A 23,558-nucleotide genomic window follows, 5' to 3' on the forward strand; every position below is an offset into this window, starting at 1 on the left:
GAGGAAAACGCCATCCAGCTGTCTTCTGGCAGGGCTCAATGCTGCTGCTGTGGAGAAGGATTTCTTTTTCTGTTTTTTTCACAACTCAGACAAGTAGGAGAATTGCTGATTATGATCGCTAAGAGGCTCTGGAGTTTTCCACCCTGCTTTTGGTGAAGCTGGCTGTTCTGCTTCCCAAGACACTTCCAGGCTGCTCTCTGCTGCCAACTCTGATGTTTATTCCCCCTCCCTGCCCTGCCTTCCTCTATCACCTCCTGCACTTCAGTGATTTATTTATTTTGCTCTCTTATCTCCTGAAAGCCATTAGTTTTTGAAAGCTTTGTCTTCACCTGCTGAGGAATAGATAAAAGTTCTACTTTAAAACTCAATATTTCACTTGAATATTAGTATCAAATAGGGGTGGGAGATATTAATTTGTAGTTTTATCACAATATTTTGTGATGCTATTGTTATAATAAGAACTAGTTATTATGTCTCTCTTTTCAGGTAAGTATGTGCCTATGACTTCATGGGACAGCAATCACAACCCCATAAACATAATTACTGCTCTAGAAAAACATTCTCATTTGTATGAATTAAAATGAACTCAAATTCTAAGATTACCTTAAATCCTTTAAGTAGCATATGTGGACTTAAATTGACATACTCAATTTAGTATGCTATATGTGGCTAATATATCCAAAATTAGCTAAAGGTTATCGTTAGCATGAGGGTTGTCACTAAAATAGAGTAACTATTATATAAAGACTACCAGTAGGATGAGGGTTATCCCTAGCATGTTGACTAAACTTAAATGAATTCCCATCATGACAAGAAATTTATGGGTTTCAAACTCAAATCTGACCTGCATGTGTGCATTTCTGACCTCTAGGAGAGTTGAAGACCTTGCAGCCACTTGACAGGGAGGAGCAAGATGAGCACAAGTTCATAATGAGAGCAGTGGACGGAGGAGGGCGATACTGTGAAGCTGAAATTCGCATCACCGTGGAGGACGTCAACGACAACCCGCCGCAGTTCTCATCCGAGACTTACTCCATCACGGTGTTCGAAAACACGGAGACCGGCACACTGGTTGGAAGACTGCTGGTGAATGACGTTGATACAGGTCAGCTTTATTCCTCTTTGCGCTTCAAATAGAAACTGAATCCATCATGTTCTGCCGGGAATGAATTTAAGATCCTCTGCATTGCTTTTGCTTCCCTTTTTAGATGTGACTGCAAATGCACAGTTTGGTTAGTTAGACCTAACTTTAGAATCTACTTTCCTGCTGTAGCATAGAGGTTTACATTCTCATGCAACAGGTCAAATTTATGATGCATGCATGGTGATTATGGCCATGGTTTCCCAGAAGAGAAAACAAGCCTTCTTATTTTCTCAGATTGATGCCACTGGTTAACAGGTTACAACGTAGAAATGAGACAATATACTTCAGTTTTATGAATCAGTTGAAAATTGTCAGTTGTCTCTTTTTTCACCCATTTTCACGGCTGACTTATTTTAAACGGAAAACCATGTGAAAAGGTTCTTAAGTAAGAATGAAAACTTGTCACGGTTAAGAGGACCCTATTTTCTTCCTCTATCGCCCATTGATCCATGAAGGAGACCAGGATCAGCACCTGCAGCTCACATTTTTAAAAGATTTAAGAGGACCTCAGCCTTAACCAAGACTGAAAGAAAAGGAAAAAACTGGCTAACTGGCATGAGTTGAGACATAATTCACAACCAATACCTAAAGCTAATAACTAGGAGACTTAAGTGTTCCTATACAGTTCGGACAGTTATAGAATTTAGTTGGAGTATTTTCCAGGTGTGGGCGAGTCTGGAAAAGTGTTTGATTCAAACCATTCCAGAGTTTTTGATCCATCCATGCAAATTAGCGGGATTGACAACAAAGTTGTAACAAAGTGTTCAGTGAAGGCATCATACAGCTTTCCTACCTGAAACCTGTCAGAATTTCCTGTTAATATTTCCATCTTGTAAATTTGAAACTCAAATATCAGAATAAAGATGTTATTCATAAATAAACTACATCAATCACGCCATGGCAAATAAAGCAAAACTATGTCAACAGTCAATAGTTTGGCTTTTGAAAACATTTTTTTAAATAAAAAAAAATAATAATAATATTGAAAAAAAATTTTTTTGCTGTGTTTAACTAAAAAATGCAATTAAAATCACACATGAATATGATTGTTCACGTGAAAAGTAATTGAAAAATAATATCCTCTATCTTCTTCCTGTAGTCTTCTTCATAGTTTCTGTCAGTAGTAACGTTTGGTTGTTGGTCATGTGACCCATGTGATGCAAAAAAGTGTTTCCATTGCAGTTTTGAAAATTTAGCTAATTTTGATACTATCAAGAGAAACACCTCATTCTAGAACCAAAACATCATTACATTTAAATTTGTGTCTAAAAAAGAGGAAGTCAACTCAGCACTGTTTTCTGTATCGGATCAGTAGGAGCTGATACTAAACCTCAAATATCTGTATTGTATCGAAAGGGAAAAAAGTGGATGCTAATTTTGTATTCAGTAATAATCTGTCATATTTCATAAGAGTGAATTAACTGGAACAAAATATAGCTCTAATATACATTAGGTCTGTGCATTTTATGTTCCATAACATTCTGCAGGGTCAATACACTGATACATAATGGCCTAAACCAAGTCTAAAAAATTATGAGATGGAATTTTAAAGGAACAAAATGGAAACAGAAACTGAGTCCAAGTTCAAAACAAACAATTCCTGCTGCTTCACAATGACTGGGCTTAAAGTTGTATTTAGAAAACCTGGTGCATCTGTCATAAAGTCCACAGTTCAGTATGGCTCCAAGCTAATTGTTGGAGCCTGAAATTGCCAGATAAACCTGTGTACACCGACTTTGTTTCCTGCTGTGGCCATAAAAGTTAACTGGCAGGAAATAAAGTCACAAATGCAGCAAATTAGCAGCCAGCCTGTGTATTAATACAGTTCACAAAGAAACACTAACCTGAGGTGAATGTACTCTGAAAATCATTCTGTACCATTAAGGCGTTTACGTGTTCATTTGGACTCTCTGCTGACTCACTGGGCTCTTATTATCCTTTTTGTTTTTTTTGATGTAGAGCTGCATTAGGCTAAATGGCACGGGGGAAAGGATAACAAATGTGAAATTTTATGAATGATCAACCCCTGAAATTAAAAGCTCCATTACACTCTAATGAAATTTCTCTCTCTTCAGGCTAAATTCTCAAAAGGGAGGATTGCAATTTTCCATTTACCTAGCGCATCACCATGGGGGCCACATATTTATCTCTACCGTCTCCTCCTTTCAGCAAACATTGCCAATCACTAAGAGGCTCACACATGGATGGCTCCGAGAGCTTAAAACCTTCCAATTTAACAGCCGTTGGAATTACTCTGAGATTTTCTTTCTCGGAGACTGGTGGACCTGCCATTCCAGATTGCTTTCGGAGTTTACTGAAGCAGGACACTCGAGCTCCAAGGACCGTTTCAGATTGTTGACTGACAGAGAATCAACTCTGTCTGCCTCGTTCTATTTTCTTTCCCCCGTTTTTTTGGGGGAGGGCTTAGTGGCGCTGCTGACAGGGTGAATAACACGCCTCAAATGGGGCCTCTTAGAGACAAATGGTAAATGGTGTACACAAAGCTAGCATTAAAACTTCTTGCTGCGCATGCTTGGATTGAAGAAATGTGTTTTGGACTTTACGTGTCAAGGGCGAGAGCAGTTTTCAAAAGTGCGGCGAGAGCGACATGCACCCAGAGGGTTAGCCAGTAGCAGTAATTATTAGTTACTTGGTGCAGGCATAGATGGATTTCAGTGGCTCTTAGATGAGTGTATATTTAAAAGAATGTTTTTTTTTGTTTTTGTCCATAGTGTTTCTTATTTAGCTGCAAGCATGAAGCATTGCGTATTTGGCTCAGATCCACTTTCAGAGAGCCAACGAAATCAGTAGGTTTGACCCAGTTACCACAGCCTTCAATCAGTTGTCTTTCCAGCCAAGCATCAAAATTTCAAATCTAATGTAACCCTCCTCCTCAGAGAAAAATATTGCATTATCCTCCATACTTTCTGCATATTTTAGAGAGGATTCATTCTTGGCGCTGCTCGCTGTGTGCCACAGCCTCTGTGATCTCTCTATGATGTCGGTTCCTCGCCCACATAGTTTGCTCCCCCAGTTCAGCCTCCCGTTACAATCTCTGAGAGGCAGCACTTATCAGTGCAGAATGATTATGAACCAGACAGAGACACAGAGGCAGACTGGTGCCCTTGATCCGTGATAAACTTCTAAATTCCCCCTCTGATTCTGCTTTGTCCTTTATCTCACCACCTGGGTTTGAGTGTATCTCTTGGCCCCAGCTCTGCGATCTTATTTCGCTCATTTCGCTTCTAAAGTTTCCCTGTTTTGGAGGAATTTGAACGTTTTGTGCTTCATCCCTCTTTGTTGCTTTGTCAGAGATCTTCAGAAGCTCACTGCAGTCAAACTTTAAGATGTCTTCAAAGAGCTGGCTTTGCTTAAAATGAATGAATTGTGGTTGGGACTGGACAATATTTGTAAAACCTATCATGTTATACATGTTTTCATGCCAATCAATATCATTTACTATAGATTTGTTTTCTTTGTTTTAAATATCTCTCCTCTTTTATCTACTGTTTTCCTCCAATCCGTATGTGTTTTTTTTTTTTTTTTTGTAAGAAGTTATGAGGCGGCAAAACCTGAAACTAATTGTTGCTTGGTAACCGAAGAATGACTTAGTTAATCCCACTCACGTTGTTTAGCTTTTCCTCTGTGTGAAGCTAGTCTGGCCGTTTCTTTCCTCCACAATTCTACTCGATTCTCCCAGAAAGTTACGCTGAGCATTGACCGGACACCTCTCCAATAGCAGGGAGAGAACTATAGCGCCGGGCATTCTGGGTAAATACAACCAAAATAAACATGTGTGTCTGGTCCTGTGGGAGAAATACCTCATGGTCTTTTACCAAAGACAGAAAAAAAGTCCTGAAACTGCTAAAATCTGATCTTATATCTTCTTCTGAGGTTTTTGTGTCATTTCCCTCTGCAACACCACCACATGTGAAGGGGAGAACAGCTTCCTCAATGGGTTTGGTTCATTTGACAGTGCAGTTTGAAAGAGAACCACACAAATGTTGCAATTTTGGTATTGATTTGAACCGAGCCTACTGAACTGTCTGGTGTTGATATACCCTGGGAAAACAAACCCAGCTTGATATCAATAAGATTTCATATGATAAACAATTTTATTCTTAATTCATTAAAACTGAAGGGACAGCAGCCTTTTTATTTCCTGCGTATAAAGTAGCAGCTTAATTAAGCAAATGTTTCCAGCTCAGTTTAATTTTCAGCATTTCTGCCAAGGGACCAAGACGAGTGTCATTACAAGTAACCATATAAGACAATATATGCAGCTATAACTCTAAACAATTCTCCTAAGTATCATCAAGCAATCGTCTTCTAAACGTTCCAACCAGATGAAAGTGATGAGGATCTATATAAGCGAGGTTCCCTACGGTCATCTCTCCAGCGTGATAATGAGATCTAGACAGAATGGAGGGCACTCACCTGATAAATGGAACTATAATAGCGGATTCCAAATGGGGACCACCTGCAGGAAAGCATTATGATTATTATTGTGATCAGTCTCTGTCTTGTTTCCGGGTACATCACACTTGTGGGAGGACATGAGTTATGAGGACGTGGCAGATCAGGCGGTTAGCACCAGCGCTCACAGTGAGCCATGATTCATTTACAGCAAAGTATTCATACTGTTTGAACATTGCACATTTTGGCATATTACAACCACATGGTGGCATGTGTTTTACATGGGATTTGATGTGACAGACCAGCATTTTGTTAAGATAAAGAAACAGTCCCCCCCAAAAAATGTACGGAAGAAAATAAATGCCAGAACTAAAAAAAAAAACTCACAGGTCCAATCATGTAAAACTTTCAACGGAGTTCACATTCGTTGAATCTCTTCTCAGCAGCCGAGCGTTCAGACCCTCTGCACAAGGCAAAGTGTAGAACAAGGGGCTGGTTATCGTATGTACAGGTAAAAAACTTGGAATTGCAGCTGCAATTGTACAAATTGTGGTTCTACTTGCCACACTTTAGAGTTTTTATTTTTTTAAATATATGAAAATCACAATAATATTCATTTATGACTGTATTTATAATGTGACGAATCATGAAATCTTCTCCAAGTCTAAGAATTTAATGTACCAGTTACGTGGGTTAAATGATAATTGATAATGATTGATAATGATTATAATGATTATAATTATGCAACCAGACTCTCAAATTCATTGTAAAATGAACTGATGACTTAAAATAGTGATTGTTTATTGTCATGGACAATTCTGGGTTTTTTTGGTCATTCTAGGTCTTAACGGTGACATCGTCTACTCCCTGGCTGACTCTGCTGATGGGTTCTTCTCCATTGATGAGCAAAGCGGCGTGATCACCCTGGAGCGCCCCCTGGACCGCGAAGTGCAGTCAGTGTATGAGCTGAAGGCCCATGCCAGCGACCGGGGCTCTCCACGTCACTCCTCGCTGTGCGAGGTGGTGGTCTCGGTGCTGGACATCAACGACAACCCACCGGTGTTCGAGCACAGGGAGTACATGGCCAACCTGTCCGAGGACGTGGCAGTGGGCACTCAGGTGGTCCGAGTGCAGGCGGCCAGCCGCGACGCCGACGCTAACGGGGAGATTTCCTACAGTATCATCAGCGGGAACGAACACGGCAGGTTCAGTGTGGACCCCCGCACTGGTACGTGTCCCAGCATAATGTTTTTGAAGTTTTCCGCTTGGTGTTTGTGTTTTATCAAGTGAAATTATATTAAATTTACTGCTGTTATTTTTTATTTTTTTAGAGATAACTTTCCAAATATTATTTTGATTATAGTACTTTCTAGCCATGGATTTTTAAAAATTCTTAATTTGTAGACTTTTATTCTGTTATTTAAGTTTTACTTCCTCTTGTCTTGAAGGCGATGTATTTGTGATCGAAGCTTTGGACTATGAGGCATCTCATGAATACTATATCACCGTGGAGGCCACAGATGGAGGCTCCCCTCCACTCAGCGACATCGCTACTGTGAATGTCAACCTTACTGATGTCAATGACAACAAGCCCGTCTTCAGCCAGGACATCTACACCACAGTCATCAGCGAGGACGCCGAGCTCGGGAAAGCCGTATTAACAGTAAGGACTAGCAGTGTCGTTAACAAATGCAATTCTAAAGATTTTAGAATTGCATTTGTGAATCTACATTTCACTAATGTAGATTAGTGAAACTATTTATACCTAAAAGCTTGTCTCCGAAAGAGGGTTGACTAATTAACAGCATCGCGTTATGCACTCAACACACATGAATTGAAAGGCGAAAGTTTTCTGCAACAACTGATGGCAACAAAAGTTTTTTTTTTTTTTTTTTACTTTGTCTCTAGCCCTTGAGTTCACGTCCACATGTATGGTTTGAGTTAATGAAACCAATCATGCAAACTTTTTTTTTTTTTTAAATACTCATAATGTTTTTGATATTGGCGTTTGCTCAGAGCAGCATCAGAAAGGGGTGGTGCACTCAAGAACTGAATAATATAAACTTATCTGTCAATTGTCCCCTGAACAAGTTTCCTGTTCTTCTATGCATATGTAAGCTTCCTTTCTCTACTATACATGCATAGAAGTTGGGCATACTGATTAATTGTGATTAATCACAGCAGCAGTGTCATTAATTGATTAAATTCTTTAATCGGCTGACAGCACTAGTAAGGTAGATATGCTTAGCTTGTACAGAGCAGATGACTTTGTTTGTTTTTTTTTGCTGTGATTACCCATAATCACTCCAAAACCATGTGAAAGGTTTGACATTTTTCATCACTCCTGATTTCCCTCCAGCCAGATGTGTCAGTTCATCCACCTTCTCCTCTGTGGTTCATTTCCTCGCTCACGGCCTGTCTCCTCTCCGTCCATTATTCGCTGAATGCACTATCACATATCTGCACCTGTGGCAAACCACCATCTGGTTTAGCAGCTAAATTAGGACCGCTGCTCTTCATGCTTACTGCAACTCTACGTTCCGGTTCAATATCCGACACACATACTAAAGTCAGAGAATCTGAATTTATGTGACTCATTAAGCCTCCTATTCAACTCGAGATATTTGTAACCTTTAGTTCGTTTCATTTTAACTCCCTATTGATTTCTGTCTTCCCTCTGTTTGAAAATGATCCCCACTCCCAGCCCTTTATCTGTACATCTAAGGTACCTGAATATAAATGAACCATCAGAAAATTAGATTTTATTGCATGCCATTCTCTTATACCTGTAAATCCTCTGTGTGCTAATTTCCCTAGGGATCCTTTTTTTGTGTTTGGGATTTATTGAGGTTTTCAGTGGTGTAGGATTTGTTGTGTGCGTGTGTGAGAGTGTGTGTGTGTGTATAAAGTTGCATAGCTAAATTAATTTTGCATTGGCTCTCAAAAGTATGCCTCTGTCAAAATGCCATGATTTTTGATGTAAGAAAAAATCATGGCAGCTTGATAGAGACAACTTGATAAATAATTTTGCAACGTTTTCCACATACAATATGACGGGGCATTTATCTTGCACAACTCAAGTGAAAACAGAAAAAATATAAACATATTTTTGGTATTTTACAGCCATAAATAAACTGTGTTAGGAACAAGTTAATACTGATTCCACTAGTTACTGTTACTTATGCTAACATAAGACAAATGTCATCTCAAAGTATTTTAATAATAAAATAAAGTCCTGTAATTTAAAACTCTATATTTTTTACACCAGAGAACAAATCTTTTCGCTTCATTAAAGCAGCAGTATGGCACTTTTAGAAAAAATATTTATTTGCACATTTTTTAAAACTCTCAGTATGTGGAGACAGTGTGACATGATATGAGAGATAATCTGTGAAAAAACTCAAGTTCCTCTGAATTGGCCCAGTGCTAACTAGAAACAACCAATCAGAGGCAGGAGGATGGTCTTAGCGCTGTCATTCCTTCTTTAGGCGGCGCTGCTCATCCCCTTTTCTCTCTGCTATGCTCCAGCTTTATCCTGATACCAGAGCAGATCATGAATGCTAAGGCTAGTCGGCATGCCCACCGATCCCAGCGAAGAAATGGTATTCCTGTAGCTGTGGGTTTTTTATCTGCCATTAGCACATTTATCAGCAGGCACAAGAGGATTGTTGACAGCGCTAAGGCCCTCCTCCTGACTCTGACTGGTTGTTTTTGACTGGAAGCAGTGCATTTCTTCAGAAGGCCATTGGAGTAGCTCAGGGAGGAGGAGGAGATGAATTGTTTCATAGATGATCTGTCTTATATTATAATGTTAGGACATGGTGAGAGATTAAAAAAAAATATAAAAAACATATTTTCTATAAAAGCTACAAAATGCAGCTTTAAAGTACTTTGGTAAATAAAAAATAGTCTGCTAAGAAATGAAAATTTTCCGTGGCATATTTCTTTATGTTTTAGCAGGTGTTTCATATATATATATATATATATATATATATATATATATATATATATATATATATATATATATATATATATATATATAAACGTGTGTATGTTGTTAACCGATTCTTTGTGGCACTCTCTTTGACTAAAAGGTGATGGCCGAGGATTCTGATGGACCGTCCCACAATCACATCCGCTACTCCATTGTGGACGGCAACCAAGGCAGCCCGTTCACCATGGAGCCGCTGCGGGGGGAGCTTAAAGTCGCTCGCCAGCTGGACAGAGAGAGAGTAAGTGGAGCAGCCGATACTTCCTGACTGTTCTCATGCAATGTAATCCATTGAGGAACTAATTGCACTGAATGCAAAATCCAATCAGACTCATGCCGACTTAATAGGGAGGCTTGTTTAGTGATTTGCATTATTGCTTAGAAGAGCACTTTTGTTCATGTACAGTAACTCCTGCTCTGTGTTTCTCCCAGATGTCTGGGTATACTCTGAAGGTGGTCGCCGAGGACAACGGGGTGCCCCCTCTCTCCAGCAGCGCAATAATCAACATTGACATCTCAGATGTCAATGATAACCCACCCCTTTTCTCCCAGGCCAACTACAGCCTCATCATCCAGGTGAGAGGGGTTGAGGGGGGGTCAGTGCAGATAGCTGATTAGAGTGAAAAAAATAGATGGAGAGGGAAAAAGAGACGAGGGGCTGCAGGAGGGATCTCGGCGGACACGGAGAGAGATTAGGAGAAAGAAATAATGGAAGGCTTTGCAAGCAGAATATCAAGGAGGAGGATGGAGGAAGAACAAAGGTAGGAAGAAGGGAGAAGCAGGGGGATTGAAAGACAGAGGTTGAATCTTAACGTGCAGGAACGCAGATCAGGGATGGAGGGAGTGAAGAAGAGAGAAATCTACAAGGTGGAAAGATGAGAGGGGATGGCTTACTAGACGAAAGGGGGTAGATAAGAAACATTAAAGGGAGCTGCATCAATAGAGTGGCGGAAGCTCAGAAGAGAGAATGCTTTCTTCCCTCAGCATTTAGGAAGGATAGTAAAGTGACTGATGCACTAAAGTTAACTGATGAATGAACTCAGCAAGTTTAGACCTTTGTGAGAAGGATGAAAATGCTAAACTAGTGGGGCATCCTATTAACTGATAATTATGTCTATAATTATGAAAGTGAACATCCAAAGCTCCTTCATGTCAATCCTACATCCATAAATCCATGCAGCCTTTGGCCAAACATGCATTATGAAAACGATTAGAACACACTAAAAGTCTATCCTGGAATTTCCTCCAAAAATGTGTGTGAACCCCTGGTGGTGGGACGAGGAACATCAGGTATGACTCTAAAATGATTTGGACATTCTTACTATGGATCCATATTAGGTATTCATATGGCTTTTACAACTTGCTTAACAATTTATTGAACAGATAATTCATTGACATAGAGTTTAATTATCTTTATCCATCTCTTTATGCTCTTTATCTACCGTCACAAACAGCTACGTTCATCTTTAGAAAACATCCAAAAGCAAATTCATTAATTTGCTCTCTTACAACAGAGCTAAACAGTTAGAACACAGGAAAACTGTTGCACATATCAGCTAATTTAATATAAATGAAACGATTTATGACTGTCACAGTTTCTAAAGGATTGTATATTTATTTACTTTATGATGGATTCAATTTGCAATTCATTTATTTATGTAATCATTGGACAGAACACATGCCAGCTTGCTGCAGAGCATCAGATCTGAACATTGTTTCACCTCTTCACTGACTGCGTTTTATGGCCCATGAAGATTTGATCAAAGTATTGCAGTAAATTCTCTTAAATCAACTATGAGGGGAAAAATCCAGAGCTACACATTCTGTGTACACGCCCACAGAAAGATCAATAGCTTCTTTTTTTTTTTAGCTCTGCAGAATGAATGTAATGGGTTGCAAAAGATTCAATAGATGTCAGATGTGAACATTATTCAGGAACAAAAAAGAGAACCACTTTCTTTTCAAACTCATGCTGTTCTTTTAACTGCTACTGTCTGATCAGTCAGAGCCAACAGAAACTTTAGAAACAGAAAGAATCATAGAGATAGCTCTTCTTTTGTCCTGATGGAAAAATTATGAAAAGTAAGAAAAGGTCAGCATTAAAGCAGAACCTTCCAGAAGCCGGATGCTTCAAGCTAAGTTCTAATATGCCATTTCGATTACGCACAAACTATATTTTAAAGAACACAAAGGTTTCATTAATCTGATCTTTATTTCCATTTTCATTCCGATTGACTGAGATCCACCTGTATTCCGTGGAGGTGGGATCAGTTTCAAATGCCTTTTGTCCAGCTCAGCGACGTTCCTTCTTTGCACAAAGCAGCATTGATGCATTTAAGAAGTCAATGACTTTAAGCAAAGCATGTCTTCTTATCACACCTCTTGTGCTGCTCAGGAGAATCGACCAAAAGGCACAAGCATTCTTCAGCTAGCCGTGAGCGATCGTGACGCTTCACACAACGGCCCACCTTTCACCTTCGCCATCGTGGAGGGGAACGAGGGCAGCGTTTTCCACATCAACCAGCAGGGAGCGCTGGTGACCACAGGGGTGCTGAGCAGGAAAACTAAAGAGCACTACTTACTTCAAGCGCAGGTGAGTCGCAGAGCCGAGGTGAGACGAGGGTCGGCGGTTTGCATCAACTTAAACCTTTGAGCTTCAGCAGATTTCTGTTTATCCATATTCTTTTCCCTCCTATCTTCCATCACCTCTCCAAGCAGTCTGCTCACTCACCTAGAAACCCCTGAAGTATTTTACTGAGAGCTTGCTGCACCGAGAGAAACTTTACCAGAGAAGCTGAATAGACGTAAAATCACATTTGATGTGATTTGAATAGAAGTAGACATCAATCAATTAATGAAGTTTATTTTTATAGAACATTTCAGCAACAAGACAGTTGAAAGTGCTTTACATGACTTACATTAAAACATAAAAGCATCAAAACCACATCAATAGTTGTGAAAGCCAATAACTAATATTGCATTTTGTGCAATATTAAGTGATTTATAATCTAACAGAAGTATTTTGAAAGTCCATGACGGTCCACAGCTGCTTCAAAGCACCTTATAGATGACTAAATAGGACAGAGAGCAGCTTTGATTTGGCTCTGTGACGTGTTACCTCGATGGAAGGGAACAGAGGAGAAATGTGTGGGCAGATGGGACATGAAAAGTGTGATGTTGTGCACACAACACTCAAGCTCCGATTTGAGTCATTGCTGTTGGTTGTTTTCCTGTGAACCAACAGCTAAATCCCATAAAAGTGTGGTTGTTAAGATGTTTGATCTCGTTCATGTTTTGTTGGCTCTCTGTATCTGGTGCATTTGCAATGTGTGGATGCTGTTAGCCGAGGGACTGAGTCAGCAGTGGAAGAGTTTGATTGCCCTCTGGTGTTGGAAGGCAGGTAATGCTTCACCGTCCTCCTCTCCTGTGCAGGTGTCTGACAGTGGCAATCCTCAGCTGTCCTCCACCGCCTTCATCAGCGTGCGAATCATCGAAGAGAGCGTTTATCCCCCCGCCGTACTCCCGCTGGACATTTTTGTTTCTGTTGCTGCCGATGAGTACCCCGGGGGCGTGTTGGGAAAGATCCACGCCACTGACCAGGACATTTACGACACCCTCACCTACAGCCTAGCTGCCCTCGCTTCCTCGCCAGCAGACGAGAGTGGAGCCTTGTTTTCGGTGTCGGCCTCAGACGGCAAAATCATCGCCCTGCGGCCGCTCGACGTGGGCCAGTACCCTCTGAATGTGACGGTGACTGATGGACGCTTCACAACGCCGGCGGACGTCAATGTGCACATTCGCCAAGCGACTCGTCAGGCCTTGGACAACTCCATCGCGGTGCGCTTCGGAAACATCGCTCCAGAGGAGTTCATTGGGGACTACTGGAGGAACTTCCAGCGGGCGCTCAGGAACATCGCCGGGGTCCGTAGGAGCGAGGTCCAGTTGGTGAGCCTTCAGCCGGAACAAGGGGATCTGGATGTCCTGCTGACTCTGGAGAGATCTGGGAGCCCCTACCAGTCCCAGGAGGTAAGACCAGCCAGAATAGGAAGTTTCAAAAAGTTGCATTTCATTTTGCACTCATGAGGTTTTTTTTATAACAACTGAAGGTGACATAGTTACTTGATTGTGTTATAAAATAAAGAGCAGTATCATTACGATAATACTGGCCCTTTTAGTAGGGGTGCACTGCTAAATTGGTTAGTTATAGTTTTATACTTAGCAACTTTGCAGTAAAGAAAAATAAAAAATTGGTATTGAACAAAATCAGAATCAGTAGATTTTAAATGTTTGTGATCGACCCATAATCAGCAATTGATGCACCCCGGCTCTTTAGCAACTTCAACATGAAGATGTTTGTTAAATCTATTCAGAAAACGACCACAAAGGAGAATTTTCAGTTAACAAGCAGGATGAACCAATGTGCTCCTGGAGTACCGGTGTCCTGACTGTTTTCAATGCGTCTCTCCTCCAACATGGATGACTCAAATGCTCCCAGTACAATCTCAGTATACAAAGCCTTTTGAAGAGGTCAGCCGATGAACTATCATTTGAATCATGTGCCAACTGAAACATGCAGAATACTGGCTATTGAGGACTGACTGACTTTGGACATCCTGGTCACACTAATCCCTTTGACTGAGTCATTTCCTGCTGAATTTTCATCAGGTTGTCTTTCGCAAGCTTAACTCCTCCGTGGCAATGATCGAGGACATGATCGGGGTCCGCATCGTGCGTGTGGTTCAGAAGCTGTGCGCGGGTCTGGATTGCCCTCTGCACTTCTGCGACGAGGTCATCTCCCTGGATAAAACCGTCATGTCCACATACAGCACCGCCCGCCTCAGCTTTGTCACGCCGCGGCACGTGAGGACGGCCACTTGCCAGTGTGACGGTACTTCAATCACACAAACACACACATTGGGTGTTTTGTTCCATTAAATCTCCTGTTGATAACCGCGATGTGTCGTGACATTTAGGCGGAAAGTGTCCTGTCCTGAACAACCTGTGCGAGAACAGCCCCTGTCCAGAGGGGATGGACTGTGTGGCTGACCCCAGAGACACCGTCTACAGCTGTGTGTGTCCGGAGGCCAAAAAGGGCAAATGTTCCGGTAGGTACTTTTCTTTTTTATATTAAAATCTTTTCTACATAAACTCTCTCTCTCTGGAGTTAAGATCACTGTAAAGTTGCAGTGCATTAGCTGACCTGATAACTGTGTAAATAGTGTTTACAAAAATAAATGAGCTTATTGCAATGCAATGGAAATGTTTTTTTTTTGTTTTTGTTTTTTTGTCACATCACACAATTCGCATGATCAACACAGATGTTACTATTGTCAGTAAAGATGAGGAAGATGACAGGAAGTGGTAGGAGGATGATGGCGCGGCATGTTTTTACTGATTTATTGTGTGAACAAACTTTTTCACATGCAATTTTAATTGTATTTCTTATGAAAACACCAAAATTGCAAAATTGTACACACATTTGTAATGGAATTAGATTTAGTAGACAATATGAGCTGCTGGTGCCACTTGCCTAAATCACAGAAAATTGTCCCATTTCATTGGCCAGTGGATTTCTCTCTGGATCTCGAAAAAAATTATTTATACTTGTTTGTAACTGTTTGTGTGAAAAGTACTTAGTAGATGCTGAGAGACAGCATGCAAACAACTTGTCAACACTGTAAGAATGTTGAGCAAAGATGAATAGCAAAATGTTAGATGCTAACAGTGCTAAAGTGAACTATCAGCTCCATGGTTACTACTGATGCTAAAGTACGAGGCTATTTGGCTTTCTGAAATTATTTTTTTCTGTACAAAACTCAAAAAGGTTTCTTTTTGATCGATGTTGGTCAGGTCTTCACTCCTGAACCTCGTGTTGTTTTGTCTTGTCTCCTTAGTTGCTTGTGTTGGTTTTGAGGTGCTTTGCTGCTCTTGCTGTTCTCAGTAAATGTTTTTTTTTTGTTGTTGTTGTTGTTTTTTTTGTCTCAGATGGCCACTCACTGACCTTCAGTGGAAACGGTTATGTGAAGTACCGTCTGATGGAGAACGACAACAAGGAGCTGATGAAGTTGTCTCTGAGGCTGCGGACCTTCTCCAGTCACGCCACTGTCATGTACGCGAAAGGGACAGACTACAGCATCCTTGAGGTGTGTTCAATCTCATTATGTAGTTGCATATTCAGATTTGAACCTTTGTTCATCACATTAAAAGAAGCAGACCTCCCCCTTAGTGCCCATATTGTCTGTGTACGAGAGCTGAAGGGTTCAAAAGGGCATTTAAAAGCTCCATTCACATGCCTGACTATGGGAATGTGGCTAGCTGGTAGGAAAAAAACTAACACAAGCTATTTTAGTCCTGAAGGGAAGCAGACAGGAGTTTTACACACATTCCTTTTTCAGTCTGTGTGGAGGAGCGCTGTGCATACCAGACAAAGAGGCGTTGAAGTTTCAGGCTGCCATCTAAGGATTTTAACACCAATTGTTTTCATAATTTAGATGTTTGGACAGAAGTCAAAGTTTATCAATGAATAAAGCTTCCTTTAGTGTCTAAACAAAGCTTTATTCATTTTAATGCTCAGATGAGACAATGTTTCGGCTGTATGAAAATGAGTATTTTTCTCAAAACTACGAAAAGCAGTTTTGCGAGCTGAGGCCAAGTTACATGATTGGCCTGCTGACATTTCCTGAACATTCAGAATTTGCTATGATTCTGGAACTCAGCAGCGTTTCGTCTCTTGAAACAGATTGTAAACGGACGGCTGCAGTACAAATTTGACTGCGGTAGCGGCCCCGGCCTGGTGTCGGTCCACAGCGCCCAGGTTAACGACGGGGAGTGGCACTCTGTCTTCCTGGAGGTGGACGGTAATTATGCCAAGCTGGTGCTGGACCAGGTGCACGCCGCCTCGGGCACGGCTCCGGGCACCCTGCGCACGCTCAACCTCGACAACAACATTTACTTTGGCGGACACGTCCGCCAGCACTCCTCGCAGCGTCTGGGCCGCAGCCTGCCCGCCATCAACGGGCTGCGCGGCTGCATGGAGGCCATGGCGCTGAACGGCCTGGAGCTGCCGCTGAACAGCAGGGCCCGGCGGGCGCAGGCCGTGCTGGAGGACATGGTGGACGTGACTCCGGGCTGTGCCCTCGCACCTCAAGAGAGTTGCTCCAGCAACCCCTGCACCAACGGAGGGAGCTGCGTCTCTTTGGTCAACGGAGGTGAGTCTTTCTTTCTCTTTGATGATTTGCACCGATTCACATCGACCCTAAACCAGAAGAATCATAAATTATAGACAGAAGAGAAACATCAAGGCAGTTTCATCTGAAGGTTTTTTTTTAAGAAATATGCTAAATTTGTTCAGATTTACACGAAACACCTGCATAATTAAAGTAACAAAATCCCATTCCTCATCAGAATTCTGATTGCAGGAATGTTCCGCATGTTCGTCCTCATTAGCCTTCTTTTGCCTGAACTTCACAGGTTACTTCTGCAAGTGTCCTTCCTCCTTCATGGGCTCCCAGTGTGAGCTTGCAATAAGCCCCTGCGCCTCCAACCCCTGCCTGTATGGCGGCACCTGCGTTCCCCGAGCCGACGACTTCTACTGCCAGTGCCGAGGCCAGTACTCCGGACAGAGGTAATGGTGATAGAAATATTGCTAATAAATCATCCCAGCTTCCTTGTGTGATTTCTAATGTACAAAAACCGTTCCTCTCATCTCATGTTTAGATTACATTTTGGGGGGGAAGGAATGTTGTGTTAATTTGAGAATTTTTGTGATTTATTTGATAGTACTACAGTAACTTTTGGAAAACAGCCACTGGATGCAAAACTGAATTTGTTTATTTTTTTTCAAGACCTGGAAATAGAAAAACCTGAAAAAAGTTTCAATTTTTAGATGGTTTTGTGCGGGTCCTCTGGAGATGAAAATGTTCTGCTTTGAGAATTTTTTGTTGTTTTTGTTTGAGCAAGCCTTGCCAAAAATTACATTAAAAATGTAATAGAAAATATTTAGTATTTTGTGAAAGCGATGTACATACATTTTATACACATACATATTTTAGACATTATAATGATCACCCCAAACCGTCTACTTGTTGGTTATTCTGGTTCAGTAATCGCAGCCAGGTCCTGGCTGAGCAGGTGTTTTTCTTTACCTTATGTCCATTTCCTATCCAATAGCATTCCAAGACTCAACAATAGGGTTTAAGCTCTTAATTTTGAGTAAAAATATCAAGAAGAAAAGTCAACTTGTCTCCATCTTTTTTTAAATAGAGATGTAATATTACGGCACTGGGGCTCATGGGGTTAAAATCATCTAGAGATCTTTAATCCTTTCTGCTTTGCCAAATCGTTCAAGCTCAGTCAGACTGGATGTGAATATTTTTAAGGTAGCAGATTGCGCTAGGTTTTATTTAGGAGAGTGAGAGTAAAAGAGTTTGACAGATATACATTTTGCATATTTGAAAATAAAAAGTACATGTTATTTTTTTCTCCATTTCACAATAATTACTTCCTTGTGTTTGTCTATCACGGCTAATACAAATAAAATACAATACCAAAGTTTTTTGTTGTGATGTTAGAAAATCACCAACTAAGCACATTAATCCGTTCTTCAGAGATGTAGATGACAAAATGATTTCTGTCCACACTTCTCAGAAGTGAAGCTCCTGTCCATCCTCATTTTCCCCAGGTGCCAGTTGGGGCCGTACTGCAGAGACAATCCCTGTAAAAACAGCGGGACGTGTATCGACAGCCTGGATGGCCCGGTGTGCGAGTGTGTAGCTGGTTTCCAGGGAGACAGGTATGTCTGTTTGGACTGGATCAGCTCGGCACTTTGCATCAGAACCTCACCGAATCCCTCTCCGTTCTGTCCAAGGTGCCTGAGCGACGTCGATGAGTGCATCAAGAACCCGTGTGCCAACGGAGGCCAGTGCCAGAACACATACGGCTCCTTTAAGTGCAACTGCTCTCTGGGTTTCCGCGGGCAGAAGTGTGAGCTCCCAGAGGAGGTGCAGAATCAGTTTGTCTCCACGCCCTGGAACATCGGCCTGGAGGAGGTGATCGGCATTGTGGTCTTCGTGTTCAGCATCTTCATCCTGGTCCTCCTCTTCATCATCATCCGAAAGAGAGCGTGCCGCAGCAAGTCGAAGTCAGGCGGCGCCGACAAGCACGCCAGCGGCTCCGGCGTGCCTCACTCCTTCCTCCAGAGGCCGTACTTCGACTCCAAGCTCAACAAGAACATCTACTCTGACATCCCCCCTCAGGTCCCTGTGCGCCCCATCTCCTACACTCCCAGCATTCCCAGCGACTCGCGAAACAACTTGGACAGGAACTCGTTCGAAGGCTCCACCATCCCGGAGCACCCGGAGTTCACCACTTTCAACCCGGACTCTGTTCACGGCCACCGGAAAACCGTGGCGGTGTGCAGCGTGGCGCCCAACCTGCCCCCACCCCCTCCATCCAACTCTGTGTCAGACAGCGACTCCATACAGAAACCCAACTGGGACTATGACTACGACAGTAAGTCCGCTTCCCTCTGGCTGCTTTTAAATCTAACTAGTTACCTTGTGTGGGAAACAGGGCTGTCAAAATTAACGCATCATAACTTTAACAAAAAATATATTTTTACATATTTGTTAACCCTGTCAGTATGTTTTGGTAGTGTGTTATTTGTGAAATAATCTCCACCTCCTCCCTCAGCTAGCTTTACTGTATGAAGAAATGCACAGCTCCCAGTTTGAAACAGCCAATCAGAGCCAGGAGGAGGGGCTTAGCGCTGCCAATCATCCATGCGCATTCACTGCTAATTGTGCTAATAAAACGACCTTTACAGGAAAACTGTTTATATGCCATCATCAGTGGCATTCACAACAGATTCTTCTAGCTGCTGGATAGGAAGAGTGGGAATGAGCAGCACCACATTTGATATTTTGATTGACAGCGCTGCCCTGCGGTGCTCAGAACACAGGAAGAAAGCCAAAATTATTTTTACTGTTGTAGACAAAACAATGTAGCAATGTATCTTTTTACATCAATCTATTAATGACTTAAGCAACACAAAAACTGCTATGAATAAATAAAACAACATGAACAGTCATTAAAACAAATGATCAAAGTGATGAGAAAACAACTGACAGGCCTAATAAAATGATTTGTAAATCAATAAACTTATTAAGTTTATTTATGTTAGCAACTATTTAATTGGGATTAATTCACAGCAACTCTGTTGTTCATCAGATTAAAAGTATTCATTGTTTGACAGGCTCAGAGGAAAGCGTTCATGCCCAACCTGAATTGAGTAGTGATTATATTTACAGTATCTATTTGAGTAAGAACGTACCTTATGCATCCCAATGCTTGGTTGGTTTGCTTCTCTGCAGCTAAAGTGGTGGACTTGGATCCCTGCCTGACCAAGAAGCCAGTGGAAGAGAGCGCCTGTCAGCTGTACAACACCAGAGGCAGCATGTCTGAGGTCCACTCGCTCAGTTCCTTCCAGTCGGAGTCATGTGACGACAACGGTACGCTGCCGACAGTTCAGTCCTCGCTAACCTGAGAGCTCTCTGCATTTTTAACATTCAGGTGTTCTGCAACGAGTTTATTCCTGTTTTTGTGTGATGCCTGGTAAATTTACAGCTAACACTTAGAATTTTTAATTTTTATTTTTTTTGCATGTGCTCAATAAATGACCCGGTCTTGGCTGTGGGGTCACATGACTTTTTTTTTTTCTGTTTCTTTTCGCTGCGGGGCTTCAGCTCCCATATGGATCAAATCGGTCCACAGATCCAGAACCAGGTTTTAAGCAGGGGGTCCGGCCTGTAAGTCCTCAGTCACCGTCCATACAGATGGAAGAATCACAAGTTACCCATCTGATCAGTTCTGCCGAGATTACTGATCGGAAATTATAGAAACCATTTAGGACCCGGCTCATTGTTCTCACTTTGTGACGTTATTTCAGAAAGAAGACGTTTGTTTCAAAGTCGCTCATCGCTTCCTTTGATTTGACATTTTTTCCTACATATCTTTTATTTTTGTCTTCTGTTTCTTTCTGTTCTTCTTTTTTGGTGAATTTAGAGACAAATGGATGTTTAACATCAAAGAGTATTTTACCAGGGTACTCTTATTTCTATTACATTCTCCCATCTTTTCATTTAATTTTTCTCATTTTCACCTGCAGGTTCATCTCAGTCAATCAGAATATTATGTAATAGAATTTATTTTTAAATAATACAATTGAAATTGTCAAACTTATCTATGTTTATCACATAGTGGTATATTTTAAGCATGTACTTTTGATTTTCTTTGCTGAAAACGAGAAAATAAATTTGTGAACCCACAAATTCATTTTCTCGTACAATTTCAATATTACAGAAAAAATACATATTTTTAAATAGAATTGATATTTTGAGTTCACATTTTGTCCTACATAATCAATGGAAAAATGGCTGACTTGACAGTGACAAAATCCAAAAGCTTTTTACAGCAGAAGTTGGCAAACATATGAATGGAAAGTTTAGTGGAAGGAAAAATGTTGCGCAGGGACAGCTGTAATGTTCAAAGGATTGTGAAATTATGTTTTTTTTTTGTAAGTTTTGCACAGATGGTAATGGAAACACAGCCATCATCACAACTAGCAGAACAAAGTAAAAGGCTTGAACTATATTTATTTGATATACTTAACACAAGATTCAGTGTTTTTCCAATGAAATTACTCAATAAATTAACTTTTTGATAGTATTTTATTTGCTGAGATGCACCTGTAGATGATGAAGGTCAGTCCATCATCACTTCGTTCATCCACACCGTCAAAAATCAGAACTTATCCAAATAAAATAAAAAAATAAAAAAAAACAATTTATGTTCAGATCTCTGGGGAATTACCCTGATTCTTCCATCTGTACTGTGAGTGGCTCCCTCTGGTTCCCAGTACATAGTAGCTGTGTGTTATGTTGCACAAACAGAACCTGACCCCTTCCCCCAAACCCCTTCATCACCCTCGCTACAGTGTTCCCCTCTGACACGGTCTCATCCTCAGCCATAACCCCCTCAGACTCCATGCTGACACTGTGTGAAGAGCCAACAGGACCCCGGTGTGTGCTGCCATCACTCCGACCACATTCCATCTGTGTTTGCTTGTTTTTTTTTTTTTGCTTTTTTGATAAATGAACAAGGCTTTCATTTTTACTAATGTCAGGTCTCTTTGATCCACTCTCTCCCCAACCCCCCTCTGCCTCTCACAAGCCTCCATTGTGACAGTAATCCACCTTGTCAATTCTGTTGTTGACACTGTGGAAGGAGAAGGTACTCTTCTGGCTTGTGTCCACCGGTGCTGTTGTCCCTCTGTGTTTTGGTGTCCAGTGCAGGTTGAGACTCTGTCATTGTCTTACACAAAGGGCCCTCATCAAACTATGACTTCCTCGTGTTTGGATTGAGATCGTTTTGGGCAGGAATGTGATGGTAATTTGTGGAATTTGGTGATTCATTTAAATTCTTCAGTAGCTTTTCAAAAACAGCCATTGGAAGAAAAGTGGATTTTTGTTTTTTCTTTCTAATCCACACAGAGTCAAACCTATACATACAGACTCCAATTAAAACATACTATTAATGGTTGTATTAATGGTTAATGGTTGCTTAGAAACTTGTACACCAACCACACATATTTTTTAGCCATCCACCAGGTTGTTGAACTGATCAGGGTTCTTAGCAGGAAGGTCAAAGTTTGTCTAAATTGTCAGAGGAAAACTTATGTATCCTTCATAAAACCTTTTATGTGCATCAATACTGGATGGATGGATGAGTGGGATCGATAAAAACCGCATCTCTAACCGTGAAGTAAGATACATTTTTACACATTATTATTATTATTACTGTCTGACTCATCATGATGTTAGGAGGCTGTATGTATATATTTGAGCCCACAACTTATAAGCTGCATCAAAGAAAATCAACAAAGAATTGAAAGTTGTTCTCCCAATTCTTTTTTTAGAAATGAACTAGTAGACGAATCATTTAAGTGAATTATTCTGAGCCCAAATGAATCAGACATTTATGGCAGTGATGGCTGCATCTAAAATCTTCTGACCAAAACTGTGTGTGTAGAAATTACAGAAGGAATCCCCCCGATGTGTAAGGAAATGACAAAGCTCCTATGTGTTTTTTTATTTGCGTCTCATTCCTTCCCCTCCTCTGTTTTGTTGTTATTCTCAGCATATTGTGGAGGTTTTAACGTGACCTGTTGTTTCTCTCTCTCCCTCCTGCCTCGCATAAAGAGTCTTTTTTGGCTCATGATCTCAAGAACCCGAGAGGTGACTTTTTACACGTTTGTTTGTCTGGTGGTCTCTGTTACTCCTGATCCCATCCTGAAGCGCTTTACCACTAACTCAAATCTGAAGTGAGAAGGTGTTCGCTGTGAGGTGAAGGTGACATCTTCTAAAGCGCTACCTCGCATGGTTTGAGGCTGCGACATGTTGATTACTCAGTGCCTAACCGGACGTGTTCCCACTTGTGTTTGTGTCTGTTTTCATTTTTTACAAAATCTTAAATTTTCATATTCTACTATTAGCATAAAGGGAGTATTATGTTAAAACAAGACAAACAGATCTGCATTAGACGGATAATCTAGCAGACGCAGTAACCTTAGTTTATCATATCATTCTAAAGTTTGACTTGAATCTACTGAGGCTTTATTGCCGCATGTATTGTAATATTTTTGTTTCAAGATTCCATTTTTGGAATAGATAGTAAAAGCTTGAAATGCTGTAGTCATGTTGATAAATATGACAAGCAAAAAAAATAAAAGGTCTAATCAAAAGATACACAATCTAGAATGTCCTTCAGATAGAATATCAATATTGGATTGTTGCATTGATGCTATTTATTTGTCTAAACAACAACCTCCGTAACACGTTAATAACCGATGTGACCCAGATGCTCCATGTTCTACTAAAACCAGCTTTTTATAACCTGAACATGGCAGAATGTGACGAATGTCTGCAGGATGTAGAACCTCTTTGTCTTCAC

General features: G+C 41.0%; 1 protein-coding gene across 7 annotated transcripts in view; it reads left to right on the forward strand.

The window, feature by feature from the left end:
* The window catches only part of fat1a (FAT atypical cadherin 1a), a 90,437-nt gene that overhangs the window by 64,100 nt on the left and 2,779 nt on the right, over positions 1-23,558 (forward strand). For 2 of the 7 annotated variants that reach the window (XM_055056346.1, XM_055056348.1), the window contains 16 exons: positions 872-1,105; positions 6,402-6,788; positions 7,009-7,223; positions 9,655-9,792; positions 9,984-10,127; positions 11,947-12,144; positions 12,984-13,577; positions 14,217-14,439; positions 14,525-14,656; positions 15,537-15,694; positions 16,291-16,759; positions 17,022-17,175; positions 18,232-18,342; positions 18,418-19,061; positions 19,922-20,059; positions 22,808-22,843. In XM_055056346.1, coding sequence (XP_054912321.1) covers positions 872-1,105; positions 6,402-6,788; positions 7,009-7,223; positions 9,655-9,792; positions 9,984-10,127; positions 11,947-12,144; positions 12,984-13,577; positions 14,217-14,439; positions 14,525-14,656; positions 15,537-15,694; positions 16,291-16,759; positions 17,022-17,175; positions 18,232-18,342; positions 18,418-19,061; positions 19,922-20,059; positions 22,808-22,843 — 3,975 coding nt within the window. The other 5 variants (XM_055056347.1, XM_055056349.1, XR_008607820.1 and 2 more) reach the window with 4 other exon arrangements.

This window comes from Poeciliopsis prolifica, unplaced genomic scaffold (assembly GCF_027474105.1).
Source record: "Poeciliopsis prolifica strain line A6 unplaced genomic scaffold, Auburn_PproV2 SCAFFOLD045, whole genome shotgun sequence".
NCBI lineage: Eukaryota > Metazoa > Chordata > Actinopteri > Cyprinodontiformes > Poeciliidae > Poeciliopsis > Poeciliopsis prolifica.